The 13158-nt window shown below is 42.5% G+C and overlaps 1 protein-coding gene across 2 annotated transcripts; it reads left to right on the top strand.

Moving 5' to 3' along the window:
- Positions 1-2230: 2230 nt before the first annotated feature.
- NDUFAF3 (NADH:ubiquinone oxidoreductase complex assembly factor 3) lies at positions 2231-12753 on the top strand. 2 transcript variants are annotated; one of them, XM_063291502.1, is made up of 5 exons: positions 2231-2338; positions 4542-4734; positions 8750-8816; positions 8932-9032; positions 9584-12753. In XM_063291502.1, exons 1-5 carry the CDS (start codon positions 2274-2276, stop codon positions 9674-9676), a joined length of 519 nt encoding a protein of 172 aa, XP_063147572.1. In that variant the 5' UTR covers positions 2231-2273; the 3' UTR covers positions 9677-12753. The 2 variants fall into 2 exon arrangements, with proteins under 2 accessions (XP_063147572.1, XP_063147571.1); XM_063291501.1 differs by lacking the exon at positions 2231-2338 and having other exon boundaries at positions 4381-4734.
- The last annotated feature ends 405 nt before the right edge of the window (positions 12754-13158 follow it).

The raw sequence follows: 13158 nt of genomic DNA, 5'->3' as shown, positions 1-13158 counted from the left end.
GCATTTACGGCTGTCGCAGTGTCCCCTGGTAACATGATTGTCATTTTCAACCTTCCTGGCCAGCTTCTTTCCCTTTGGAGAGGTGATTTTGGTTGGATTATTTTCTTGGTTAGTTTGTTTGATTTTATATTTTAAATTCATTCTATTGCTGTATTTAAAAATTATCCTTTGTGGTTTCAATCTATTCTGAAAGCACTGGTATATATTTAAAATAAATTTGTATATGATGTATATATAGGAGGCTGGCAAGATCATTGTGTTTAATTCATTGGCACAATAGGGAAGGGTTCGAGGGATTAAAAGGCAAAATTATTCTGCCAAAAATGGGTGCGTTTGCCATGGGACATTTGCCTCTTCCTGCTATAAATAAACAAGGGATACAACTAAGTGGAAGCTTTTTGCAATGGCTCTCACTTGGGAGTGCATTGCCCATGTTTCTCTAGGCATTTAAGTGATACCATTAGTTGTTAAGTCCCCAGCACTTCAATAGTTGTAAAACCAGCCCAAACTTATCTGAAATTTGTATTTTGTTTTCTTTCACTTTAGATGCAGGACTATCAGCATTTAATGTTTCCTTACTAATAAAACCCATCTCCATTTAGTGGTAGCACATGGAAGAAACCTTGGGTAAGAATTAATTTAGATCAGCTTTTCTTAACTTTTTGACCCTGGAGGAAGTCTTGAAATATTTTTCAGGGCTGGGGGAACCCCTGCACATTCAGGCTCAAATATAGGCCACAAGTTACAAAATTAGTATATTCATTTCATGGGTAGGCCTGTATAGATGCACGAACAGTGTTCTTAAACTAAATATAAAGAACGAAACTTACCTCTTTAATGTGAAGTTCCCTGAACTTGAAATAATTCTTTAAATAAATTATGATCTCCCAGGGAACCCTGATTTAGATGCTTGAGGGAGACATTTCTGCTTAGTATATTAGAAATCAAGACACTGAAAATACTAGTTTAGATGAAATTTAGTTTTACCTTTGAGCCTCCAGAAAAAGAGAATAATGTAAGAACTTGTGAAAAATAGATGATTGCTTCAGATTCAAGAATCACACTGTAAAGAGGCAGCTGGGGTCCACCTAAGATATATTCCCAAGACTGTTTAATTTCTAAATACTCGTTTGTCTCTCTAAAGATCCAATTTGTACATCTGAAGGTTCCCTTTCTCTTTAGCTGCTTATGGTCCTCACTACTGAGTGATGACCAGGGTCAGGGTCCTATTGGGGACAGCACCCCAATTGCTTCACTGGAGAAAGGTTGCTTTTGTGCCTTCGAAGCTAAAATGGTGTTAAGATGGGTTAAAATTAGTGTGTTGGAGAAGACTCCTGAGAATACCTGGACAGCCAAGAAAAACCGATGGGTCCTGAACAAATCAACCAAGAATTCTCACTTGAGGTACAAATGACCAGACTCAAATAATCCTACTTCAGACATATTATGCAAAGACCCAACTCTCGGAAAAGGCTCTAATGCTGGGAAAGGTGGAAGGAAAGGGAAAAAGAGAATGACCAGCAGCAGGTGGATGGACTCAGTTACTGTGGTGATGGTGCACCATTGGAAGAACTGAACGACCAGATTATGGAGAGATTGTCCCAGAGAAAATTTATCTATGTGGTCACTAGATGTAATGGGAGACAGGAGGAAGAGCGACAGACTAAGTAACAGTCAGATAAGAGGCAGCTGAGCCCACAGTGGGAACGTGGGCAGGGCAAATGTCTCAGAAGGGCCCCTCCCCCCTCTTGGCCTGTAAAGGTGAGGGGGGAGAAATGTACTTTCAGACTTGCAAGATTCTGTTAATGTAACCTTACAATAAAGATAGAGCTAGTACAACTGGGTGTGTTTCTTATCTGGACTACCTTGCAAGGCTGACACCAGGAGTCAAAAATCATTTGATGGCACATCATCAACAAAAGTAACATGAGGTGGACAGTGTTAGGACCTGCTTTGGATCTCAATACCACAGTCATCAACCACTATTCTGAACGAAACCGGAGCAAAAGGCCTGCTTTGGGGACTAGAAGCCACTACCAAAGTAATTATTAAAAGAAAGGGACTTCTCCAACCCAGTGCCCTCCGTACATATTGGACATCAGTCTTCGCAGCCCTGCTATCTGCACACTGGGGAATAAAGATGGACGATGCGTACAGCCCGGCGGGACTCAACGGCGGGGTTGACAGCTGCGTGCCTTCCTCGCGCCGGCGACCGCTAGAGGGCGTGGGGCGGCGCTCCTCGGCAAGGCCCAGCCGCTCTTCCCGCTGCTCTCATGGCCGCCTTCAGGTTGCTCCGCTCGGCTGTCGGCTGGAGACCAAGGTCCATTCTCTCCCTCAGGTAAGTGTAGCGAAGGGGCTCCCCCCCGCCCCCGGTGGGGCTGCAGGCGAAAAGCGCCCATCGCCCCTTTGCCCCCGGAGGGGGGCTTGAGCTGGGCAGAACCTGGAGCAGCTGCAGCCGCGTTTCGGCTCGCTCCGCCGTCCCGGTGAAAGAAATGGCGGGGGCTGCGTGTCGCAGCGGAGCGCGTCTCCCAGCCGACCTTGGCTGAAGCTCCGCAAGCCGGACTTGGATCGGGGCCGCCTGGAAATGCCGGGGCCGCCCTGGGAAAGCGAAGAAGCCACTCCAGAGAAGGCCGGAGGGCGTGTTTCAGTGTTACGTCTGAGAAAAGTCTATGCACGTGGCCGTGACGTCCTCGAAGGAGGAATTATGTCCCTTTTTCTGTGAGGAGGTGCACGAAAAAAAGAACTCGGTTGGTTTGGTTTTGGCTTGGCAAGTTGCACGAGAACCGTCTGGTTGGGTTTGTAAATCGTGCTGGAGCCTGAGCTTAAACAGGGTTTGATGCTGGAGATCTGCTGCCTGTCAGGGTGCAGGAGCATCCGATGTGAAGGGAAAGGCGATTTAATCTCCCAGTACCGGCCTCAGTTGGAAGGCGGTGTTCAGGGGTGTAGACTTTATTATAAACGCGCCCACTTTTCAACGCCATTTGTAATGACCCTGAAAAGGTGAAAGCATTAAAAACTTAATTGAAAACTTCTTTGATAAGTCCTTAGCGTGGCCTGTTTCATGAGCCTTAAACCCACTGAGAAACCAGCAGTATCAACAATGATAGGATAGTTGAACCTTACAGAAGGGAGAGTGTCAAAATTATTTTGCTATGCCATCTCATAAATATTCTATTTGAATTAAACAGTGATTATTTGTCCAATGACTTGGCCTCCTATAGGATTTTTGAAGGAGAAAATTGTGTAGTGAAACCCCAGCAGAACTCCATAAATATCAAATGAAATTGAAATTGCCAGCCAAGGATCTTTCATCAGCATTTGTTAATATGGAGGTGTTGACCATTAACCCAATTTGGCCTTTTTGCTATATTTGTCCTTTGCTCAGTCTTTTTCTATGCGTACTATATGAATTTGGAACTTCAACTGTGCACGCTCTGCAACTAAGTTTTGCAATGGGCAAAAGCTTGGAATGTCCAAAGTGGCAGGTAAGGGTATCAATATGCCTGTGAGTATCCTCTGATTTTTTACATCTTTAAAAGAGGGTTTTAAGTTTTTTAAAAAATGGGAATCTGGCATCCTGCAAAGAAAAGCACCAGTATCATCTTTACTTTCAAGAATGCCACAGCCTCATAAGCTTTCTTTAAAAACACCACCACCACCACCACTGTAATTATGGGTGGCATAGCCCAGTGGTTTGCTTGGAAACATGCTCAGCTGCCTAGAAAAAGGTGGTAAGCAGAGATGGGGGGGGCACTAAAAGGATGACAGGTAACATTCTAAATCTATGGCTTGGAGTTGTTTCTGTTATATTCTGTCAATGGGCAAGCCCTGCAGTAGCCTTTTTGCACAAGTGCCCACAACCTGTTCTCCAGATTTTAATATGCCCAGCAGGCCAAAAAGATTAGAGCCACAAATATAGAGTGCTCTTGTTCAACGCTTCAGTCAGTCTCTTCTTCCAGGATGGGCACTCCATTCTCCTATCTGCCCCAGTTCTAAGCCCACACAGTTTTGTGCCACTGAGATGCCCAGTTTTCATTGGGTTGCTGAGGAAGTTCCCTGCTTATGGAATCCCCCCCGCCAAGTTACCTTTTCAGTGTTGTGTTTCCTCTGAGCATACTGCTCCCTCCCTCCTCTTTCTCACTGGATTTTTTTTGTCTCCAATCCCATTACTACCCAATAGAGGGATGTAAATTATTCTGAGTTAAAATAGAGAACAAGGCAATTCTCTTCAGCCTACTGGAATTTAAATCCTGTGTTTTCACATTGTGCCTAGAAGTATCGGGACCACAATTTTACTTCCCTGTCGTGCACAGTTCTTTCTTTAACCAACATCTTAAGGTTACTGTGCTATCTGTCCCTGGAATACTCTCCCTTTAGGATTGGGGGCAGCCCCAGATGGCAGCCCCTCAGGGTTCCTTTTGGTTAGAGAGGTTCGTGTATCAGGAGGTAAGATTTAAGTGCAAGCCTGTTAACTGGTATTTTGACTTACTGGTCAGGCCAGCTGCCATTATCTCATGTTCTCTCTGTCTTTTCACTTTCAGGCAGCCTCAGCGAAGTCATCGCCTCACACCTTCTGATGATGAGCTCCTCCAGAAAACTACAGTCCATCATTTGGAAAGAGACTCGCCAAACATCCTATTTATTGAAGGTTACACTAGTCATGGTTTCACCATCAATGGGAACATGGTGATAGGCCCTTGTGCTATTTTGCCACAAGCTATCCTGCAATGGAATGTGAGTGTGTAGGCTTTTCAATTCCTTAATAGGGATATATGAATCTGTTGAATTCAGGATATACATTTTCTAATTTTAATATATTTTTCCTTGATTCCATTTACAGGTGGTCCTCGCCTAACGATGGTAATTGTGATGGGAATTTCCATTGCTAAGCAGTGTGGTTGTAAAGTGCAATGTCACTTGGCTGTGCCACTTAGCAATGACCATTCTGGCAGTCCCCGATTACCATCATTAAGCAAGGACGTCACACGAGCATGATGACTTCTGACTTCCTGCTGGCTTCCCCATTGACTTTGCTTGTGGGAAGCCAGCAGGGAACGTTGGAAATCACGATCACGTGACAGTGGGATGCTGTGACAGTCGGAAATCTGGGTTGTAGGAAGCCAGCAGGGAACGTCAGAAATCACGATTATGTGATAGCGGGATGCTGTGACAGTTGAAAATCTGGGTTGATTAATGAGCGCCCAGATCCTGATCACATGACTGTGGGAGCACTGTGACAATGAGAACTTCTAGGACCGGTTATAACTACCACTTATTCAGGGCTGTCACAAGATCGAATGGTTGCTGAACAAGTGGTTGTTTAACAAGGACCGTCTGTACCTGCCAGTTTGCAATTCATGTTGAATAAAGTTTTTAATGGAAACTTACATGTATTTTAAAGCATGTTTTTCCATAAATAATTTTATGTGTAATATTTTGTAATAGAATACTGTGTATAGCATTTTTATTAATGTACACATATTTTGATTGGGAAGCTATACCACAGCATTTTAGGGGAAGTGTGAACTTCAAGGAATAATGAGTGCTGGTTGTCATAATAGTTTAAAAGTGTTACATTAAGTACCTACATTATTATAATGTAAACCAGACAGGTTTTCCTCCTTCCCTACTCCTGTATCAACATTATCCCTTGGGAATGGGGAATTTCTTTATATATTTTCTTTTGCTTTACTATATTCTTATTTTTTCTTTCTTTTCTATTTTCATTTTTTTTCTGCACCTTCTATTTTTTCTTTTTATTCTTTTTTTAGTTTGTATTAGTTTTTTATTGTTATTTTGTTTTTAATAAAATTACTATTAAGAAAATAATCTTTGGTAAATTTTGTTTCTTTAATATTAATCTATTTTTTCAAGGGAAATTTCTTGTCCTTAATATACATTTGAATAATATTGATGAAATACTTTTTGCATAACCACATTATCTGTTATTACAGTATCTCCCTCTTGTAATTTCAATATCATTTTTCTTTTCATAATTTGTATGCCAACCACTTCCCTGGTTTATTTGAAAACTCAAAAGTTTTTTTGTTTTGCATAATTCATTTTTATTTCTATTTCTCTTACTGTTAACATAGATAATTGTCGCTATAGAAGTTTAATTTGTTGAGAAATACTTATTTTCTCTGGAAACTTCTTTTAATTTCTCTTCTTTTCTCTTTATCTCATCCAAAATAGCTTGTGTTTTCTCTTGCTTCTTCTTTTTGAGTTCACCATTATGTTGTATAAAGTAACCTTTCATGAAAGCTTTGCTTGCTTCCCAAACCATTTTTACATCTGTACCTTTATTAAGATTATTTTCAAAAAACTCTTTTGATTTCTTGTTACAGTCCTCTGCTATTGCTTCTTTCTGTAACAGCATTTCGTTTAACCTCCATGTGAAAGAACTGGGCTTCCATTTAAAAACCAAACTCACTGGATTATGATCTGAAAAAGTCTTTGGTAGTATCTCTACTTTATGAACCTTAGTAACCAAATCCTTCAAAATCCAATTCCTGTCTATTCTCAAAAAAGATCTGTGTCTTTCAGAAAAACAAGTATACATTCTTGAATTGTCATTTTTGTCATCAACAAGCTCTAAATTGTCCATCAAATAAAAAAAAACTTTTGGTAGCTTACTTTCTGTAATTTTAATATCTAGTAGTTGCTATTCTGTCTGCTGGGGGGAGATCACTCCATTCCAATCTCCTATTAGACACTGGTTTTCATAAGAAACACCCATTAGTCTGTCCGTAAGTCCTTTATAGACCATTACTTTATCTTCATTTGGGGCATAAATTCCCAATATCAGAGTATTAATCCCATACAGATTAACTTCCACCCCAACATATCTACTATGCTCATCAGTCAACATAAGTTCTGGTTGTAGTTGGGGGTTTATATCAAAACAACTGCCTGCCTGCCTTCCTGTTCCTGCTGAAACAAATTCTTCACCCAAATTTTTGTAAGTCAAATGTTTTGTATCCTTTTTTTCTAATACGTGTTTCTTGTAAGCTATTTATATGATGTTTTAATTTTTTCAAATAGTGAAATATTTTTTTCTCTCTTTTGAGGAGCATTTGCTCCACTTGTATTCCGCGTTAAGCATGTGTAATCCATAATCAGGCCAAAAATTTAGAAAAGTCAATACCTGCAGCACCTAGTTCAGTAACATCCCTTTCACTTTCCTGTTGCACCTGTTGAGGCTTTTGTGTGGTCTCACCTGTCACATCCATTTGTATTTTCTCCAGTTCCTCAAATTTTTCCAGAAATTCTCTCGCTTTCTGCACAGAATTTAGTCAAAACCTTTGCTGTTTGGAGTAAAAATCATTCCTTCCAGTTTGTCCCATCAAAATGAAATCTTTTTCTGTTCAAGTCTATCTGTCAGAAAGAATTACTTTTTTCTCTTACGCAGTCTTCTAATTGGAATTTCTTTAAGCACAATTACATCTGTGTTAGCGATCTTCAATCTTGTATTAAAATGGTGCTGCAGAACTTGGTCTCTTGTCTTCTTCCTGATAAAGTGCAACAGGACATCCCTTGGAACATTTCTTAATTTTGCAAATCTTGTATTTATTCTATAAACTTCCTTGATTTCTGTCTCTGTATCCTGTTCACCCATCCCAAAAAAATTGATAAGGCTTTGATAACCTGTTATCTAATAACTTCACCAAAATCCTCTGGAATTGCTCTGAATCTCAAGCAGAATTCTTTCTCTCTCAATTCTAGTAATGCCAGATTATCTAAATCTTTTTCCATCTCTCTGTTTATAACTTCTGTTTTACTTTCCAAAATTTCCACTGTGTCATTAATTTGTTTTACATCTCCAGTTACTTGTTCTACAGATTCTTCCATCTTCTTAACGTCTTCTTTCATTTCCTCTTTCATCTTTAAAAGTCTTTCTTCCACTGTCTCTTCAAAAGCTGCCAAATTAGCATTAACCGATTCAGACAACTTCTTACCCAATTCCTCAAACATTTTCTGCAATAGCTCTGGTGTAATTCCTCTTTCTGCAGGCTGCTCTACAGGTAGCCCTCATTTTAATGATGGTAATAGAGCCCGGAATTTCCATCACTAAGCAATGCGGTTGTAAGGCGAGATGGCATCGCTTAGCGATGGCAATCCTGGCAATTCCCCTTGCCATTGTTAAGTGAATTTTATGGGTCATTAGCCCAAGCACCCACCTCAATTCTGGGCTTGGTTCCTCCCAGCCCCAAACACTGCTTTCAACTCCCTCCGCCCACCTATCTCTCCCTCTTCTCTGCCCTTCTGAAAGCCCTGCACCCTGCCTTGCGGGGTGGCAAGCCCAGCCACATGGCACGAGGCCACCCTAGCAAACTCCAGCCTCCCCAACCTGCATTCGTCCTCTCCCAGTTCCCCACACCTGCCTTTTGACTTTTTTGCTCAGCCACCGCAGGCAAAGCAGAAGCACCTGGCTGCCTTTGTTGAGTCCTTTTCGGACCCAGCTTCTCTGGCAAATGTTTCCTCCACGTGGCTCCCTTCGGAATGCTGTCTTCCGAAGTTTACGCTCTCTTCTCAGAGCCTTTGGACAGCTCTCCAATGCTGGCTGGGAAATTCTGGGAGTCAAAGTCCACATACCTTCAAGTTGCCAAGGCTGAGAAAGATCGATTTCTGGGCTTCTGGATTTGGGGAAGTCTGATAGATCCAAAGTCTTCTGTGCGAAGGCTCTTTGTTATGCTGCATTTTCACTATTGGAAGAGTTTGTCTTTTGTTGTTCTACCCCATTTTCCAGGTCGGCACACATAAAGACATTATTCCGGAGAGCCTCGCTCTGTTCCACATGCTGGAGCCCAAGATAGGTACAAAATAACTGTGGGCCTTGGGCTGGGTTTTAGGGTTTTTTGTTAGGTTTGGTCTTGAGGAGGAGATGTAACCTCACCATCTTTCCCTGCCTTCTCCTGTTGGTTGTCCTAGAAATCGTGGTCCTGGGAACGGGAGCGAGAGTAGAAAGGCTGGATCCTGCTGTCCTGAAATGTTTGCAGCAACGTGGGATTGCTGTGGAAGTACAAAACACGGTAAGCAATGGTGCAGTGGGGACAGGAAGCAGCAGACAGGAAGAAAGGTTAGGTGAGAAAACAGCACAGTAGGAGTCATCTTCTCCTTCTGGCCTAGGATTTCATGCAGTCATTTGAGACCTCAAAATATAAAAAGCTGGATGGGACATGCAGCATGAAACCTCACTGCCTGCTGCAGTGTTTGCTATGCTTGGCATTCTGGTTTAGGCTGAATGCTTCTAGTTCTCATGATTTGCTTTTTTAAAGTACACAGAAATACATGTGGAGTTTATTTTTATCTCCAGAAGTCTTTGCATGGAGCATAAGTTCCCACCCCAGGAACTTTGGCATTAATGCCTTTGGCATTTTGCGGTGGAATTTGTATTGTTCTTTTTCCTCCATATGTATTGATATAGTGATTTGCCAAAGCATGAATCAGCAACACAAATAGGCTCTCATCTTTTTCTCCACACTGATTCCTTTTGTCGGGGTGCATCCGTCCCTTTTGGATTTGAACTTAGACCCAGGTCCCCTGCCATCCGTACCTTATTTCTCACCTCCTTGTTTTACAGCCTAATGCTTGTGCCACCTTCAACTTCCTGGTAAGCGAGCGACGTGTGACAGCTGCTGGACTCATACCTCCTCCTGCTTTCGTGTCTGAATAAGCCTTGAAGGGTAAGATGAGATGGGGGCATTCTGAGCAGGCCAGAGAAAGGGACTCTGCTGTCATGCCTGCCAGCCCCTTCGAGGTTCTGCCAGCTCCTTCCCCTAGTCGCATCCAAGCCGTAGCAGCAGGACGTCAAAAAGAGGTGGATTTTTTCCAGGCTCAGCACCAGATCTGAGGCAGACTGCTCTTCCTCACACCAAAGCATGAGCCTAGTGTGGAAAAGGGGCCTTAAAGTGACACCATGCACCACTGTTTGCCTATTGCATCTAGTTGTTATCTGAAACAACTGCAAGCAGCTCATGAATTTCTGTCCTCAGAGGAAATTTGTTGGGTAGGCTGAAATAAAACTATTCATCCAAAATTGATTTACAGGCTTTGAGACAGAGCAAACAGGGGCTTCTGTACCCACTGTGTCATGTAATTTGTTTATTTACCTATGTAATTTTTAAAAATTTCTATTTATACAGCCTGTTCAGGATGGCATTATCAGTGAACAGCAACTTAAGTCTCTATAAAAACAGCACATTGAACAAGTCATAAAAAGAACACATGAAAATGTATGAGGAAGCAAGACTAGAGAGCACTATACCCAGAGGTACTTTGGGCAAGGGGAGTGTCAGTTCTGCTTGTGCAAGGCAATCGACACATTTCTCTGATTTCCTCACCCTGTTGCAATATTCATAGCCTGTGCCAAACCATGCCAAAGGGTCTTTCCATATTCTGCTGTGTTGTGTGTGCCTGTGCACGGGGGCTACAGTGGGAGGGAGGGAGAGAAGATGTAGGACTAGAGGGAGATGCTGGGGTCATGGCTAAGGAAGCTAGAGGGACTTGCCTTGTGCTTAGCTTATTGGTTGTAGCTCAGCATTGATGTGAGGCTTGTGGTCTGCCATTGAGCTACAGGTAGTCCTTGCTTAATGACCATTTGTTTAGTGACAGTCCGAAGTTACAATGGCCTCAGAAAAAGTGCTTTACCACCTGCACTCACACAACCATCACAAACCGTCGCACCACCCCCGCGGTCACATGATCGCAATTCCAGCACTTGGCAGCCAGCTCGCATTTACGACCAGTTGCAGTGTCCTGTGGTCACATGATCGCGTTTTTGACCTTTTCAGTTTCTGGCAAAAAAATGTTCATTGGGGAAACTGGATTAGCTTAACGACCATGGTGATTTGTTCAATGACCTGTGATTTGCTTAAAAACCCTGGTGATTCGCTTAATGTCTGTCATAAAAATGGTTGTAAAATTGGGTCCAGTCACATGGTGACTCACTTAACAACCACACAGCTTAACAACCAATTTTCTTGTCCCTATTGTGGTCATTAAGTGAACGCTGCCCGTATAATCTTTTCTGCTGAATGAAATCTCACTTAAAAGACCCACATGGCGCATGGCAGAGCATGTTGTGAATCTGCTTGAAATGTAGCCCTCTGGAACAAGTGCAGCAGCATCTGGTTTGGCACTCAGTTTCCAGTTGTGTGTCTGGGTGGGTGCTTGAAGCACTGCTTCCTGTCAGTGAAATGTCAGGCTATACTCCAAGCCCTCTCTCAAACCCAGGGCATTTCGCAGGTGGAGCATGTGTTTTGTCATGGGGCTGTAGCCCTGCCTGCCATTCTGCAGAGCAAAATGCTTGTCTACCATATTGCTTAGCTTAAGCCTATCCCAGCCCGTTTTAAGGAACACGTCATATTGCACGTGTGCCTCTGGCAAATCTGAATGGACACTGACCTTTGAGGAGGTATTATTTAAATATATGCACCAAGGACAAAGCCGCCCTTTGCCAGGGCTTGTGGAACAGTCAACAGATGTGGGGGAGAGTCCAGAATATGTCAAAGCGGATGCCAAATCTTTCAAAGTAACAGAAAGCAGTTTGGGCTTTTACATTTAAGCGCTCCAGAAAGGCTGAAAGTTGGCCAACTTATCTTTTAAGCATATTTCATAGCCCCATGATCATGAACCTGTGTTTATTTTTCATGGGAAAAGGGCTTGTAGTAGAGCTTTGTAGTAGCTTGATTCAAAAGGGAAAAAATTGGCTCCATTTGGATGCACAAGGCAGCTGTCTGCAACTCTTTAAACCGAGTGCCTATTTTTGTAGGATTGCCCAGCAGCTGCAGAGGTTGGCCATACGATACCAGGAAAAGATGCGGCTGCTTTAGGGAGCTGCAGGCAGGCGCTGCAGCACAAGGGCGCCCGCCAGTGACTGGGCAGCTATTGCCATTGAATCCAAAGTGCTGCAGTCCTATTGGGGGGTATTTTATGTATCAATTTGAGGAATCGGTGCAAGTTACTGAGGCATCTTTCCCCAAACCAGTTTTTAAGGAATGCATCACTATGTTATGGTATAAACCATTGACATGTATACCTTAAAAACTTGAGGTATTTTTACTTGTTGCAGCCAAATGGGTAAGAAATCGCTGAAGACCTTAAGAGAATCTCCAGGAAAAAGTCTGGGAGTCAGCACCCTCTTCTGCTTCAATTCCTGTAATAAACTGCACAATTTGCATTTCTTAATGCCTTTGAGTCAGTTTTGACTCCTGGTGACTACAGAGACAATTCCACAGGTTTGACAACATTTTTGGAAGTGGTTTGGAAGGGCTGACCTGGGTCCAGCTGGCTTTGTGCCTAAGGCAGGACTAGAACTCAGTCTCCCAGTTTCTAGTCCAGCGCCTTTAACCACTGCACCAAATTGGCTCTCCAATTTGCATAAGCAGCATCTGTTCCATAGGTCACCAAATAAACATCTGTCCATTTTCCCATGCTGTCTTCTAGAACCATTTCACTATTAGCTTTCCCAGGCCCATAGAAACAAGAACAGACAGAATTTGAGAAACTTGTGATTTTAACAGAGAGTTCCTAAAGGTACATTGCAAGAGTTACAGGCTATAGCAGCCAGAGGTCTGTGCATATCTTGCTCTGTTGTTTTGTAAATCCATTCCAAAAGAAAGCATGGCCCCCTCTGTGAAGAGCAAAGGACCTGGGTAATGGGCCAGAGTACAACTACAGCATTCCAAGATTTTGAGACTTGAACCTGCTTGTCCATATTTGATAATAAAACATGTTAAAAAATATACCATGTGCAACAGCGTAAAGGAAGGCTTTTCTGTATAACAGCAATGATCTTCCCTAAAAAGCATTTTTCAGATGCAAGCAGCATCCTTTCCTGGAAAGGACTCAAGCCCCCTTATTTCATCATTCTTCTTAGTTATGTAAATTTGTAGGTTTGCTAGTGCTTCTTTGCTTATTCATACCTGCCAGTATGCACATTGGGAGTTCCATAAACGTGCAAGATCTTACCCGCACAAGCAGATAAGGTGCTACTAGGCCTAAGAATATAACACAACCAACAATCCTCCCACTAACATTGATCTTGGATGATGATAAATCTACCTGCTTTGGAAACAAAGAACTTTCTGCTTAAGACCTGAAAACTGGGCTTGAGCAGCAAGAGATGCCTTTTCCATATAATTCTGCGTATCCACT

The sequence above is a fragment of the Candoia aspera genome, chromosome 2 (genome assembly GCF_035149785.1).
Source record: "Candoia aspera isolate rCanAsp1 chromosome 2, rCanAsp1.hap2, whole genome shotgun sequence".
Taxonomy (NCBI): Eukaryota; Metazoa; Chordata; class Lepidosauria; order Squamata; family Boidae; genus Candoia; species Candoia aspera.
The sequence above is the reverse complement of the archived record's forward strand: the minus strand, read 5'-3'. Positions and strand labels throughout refer to the sequence as shown.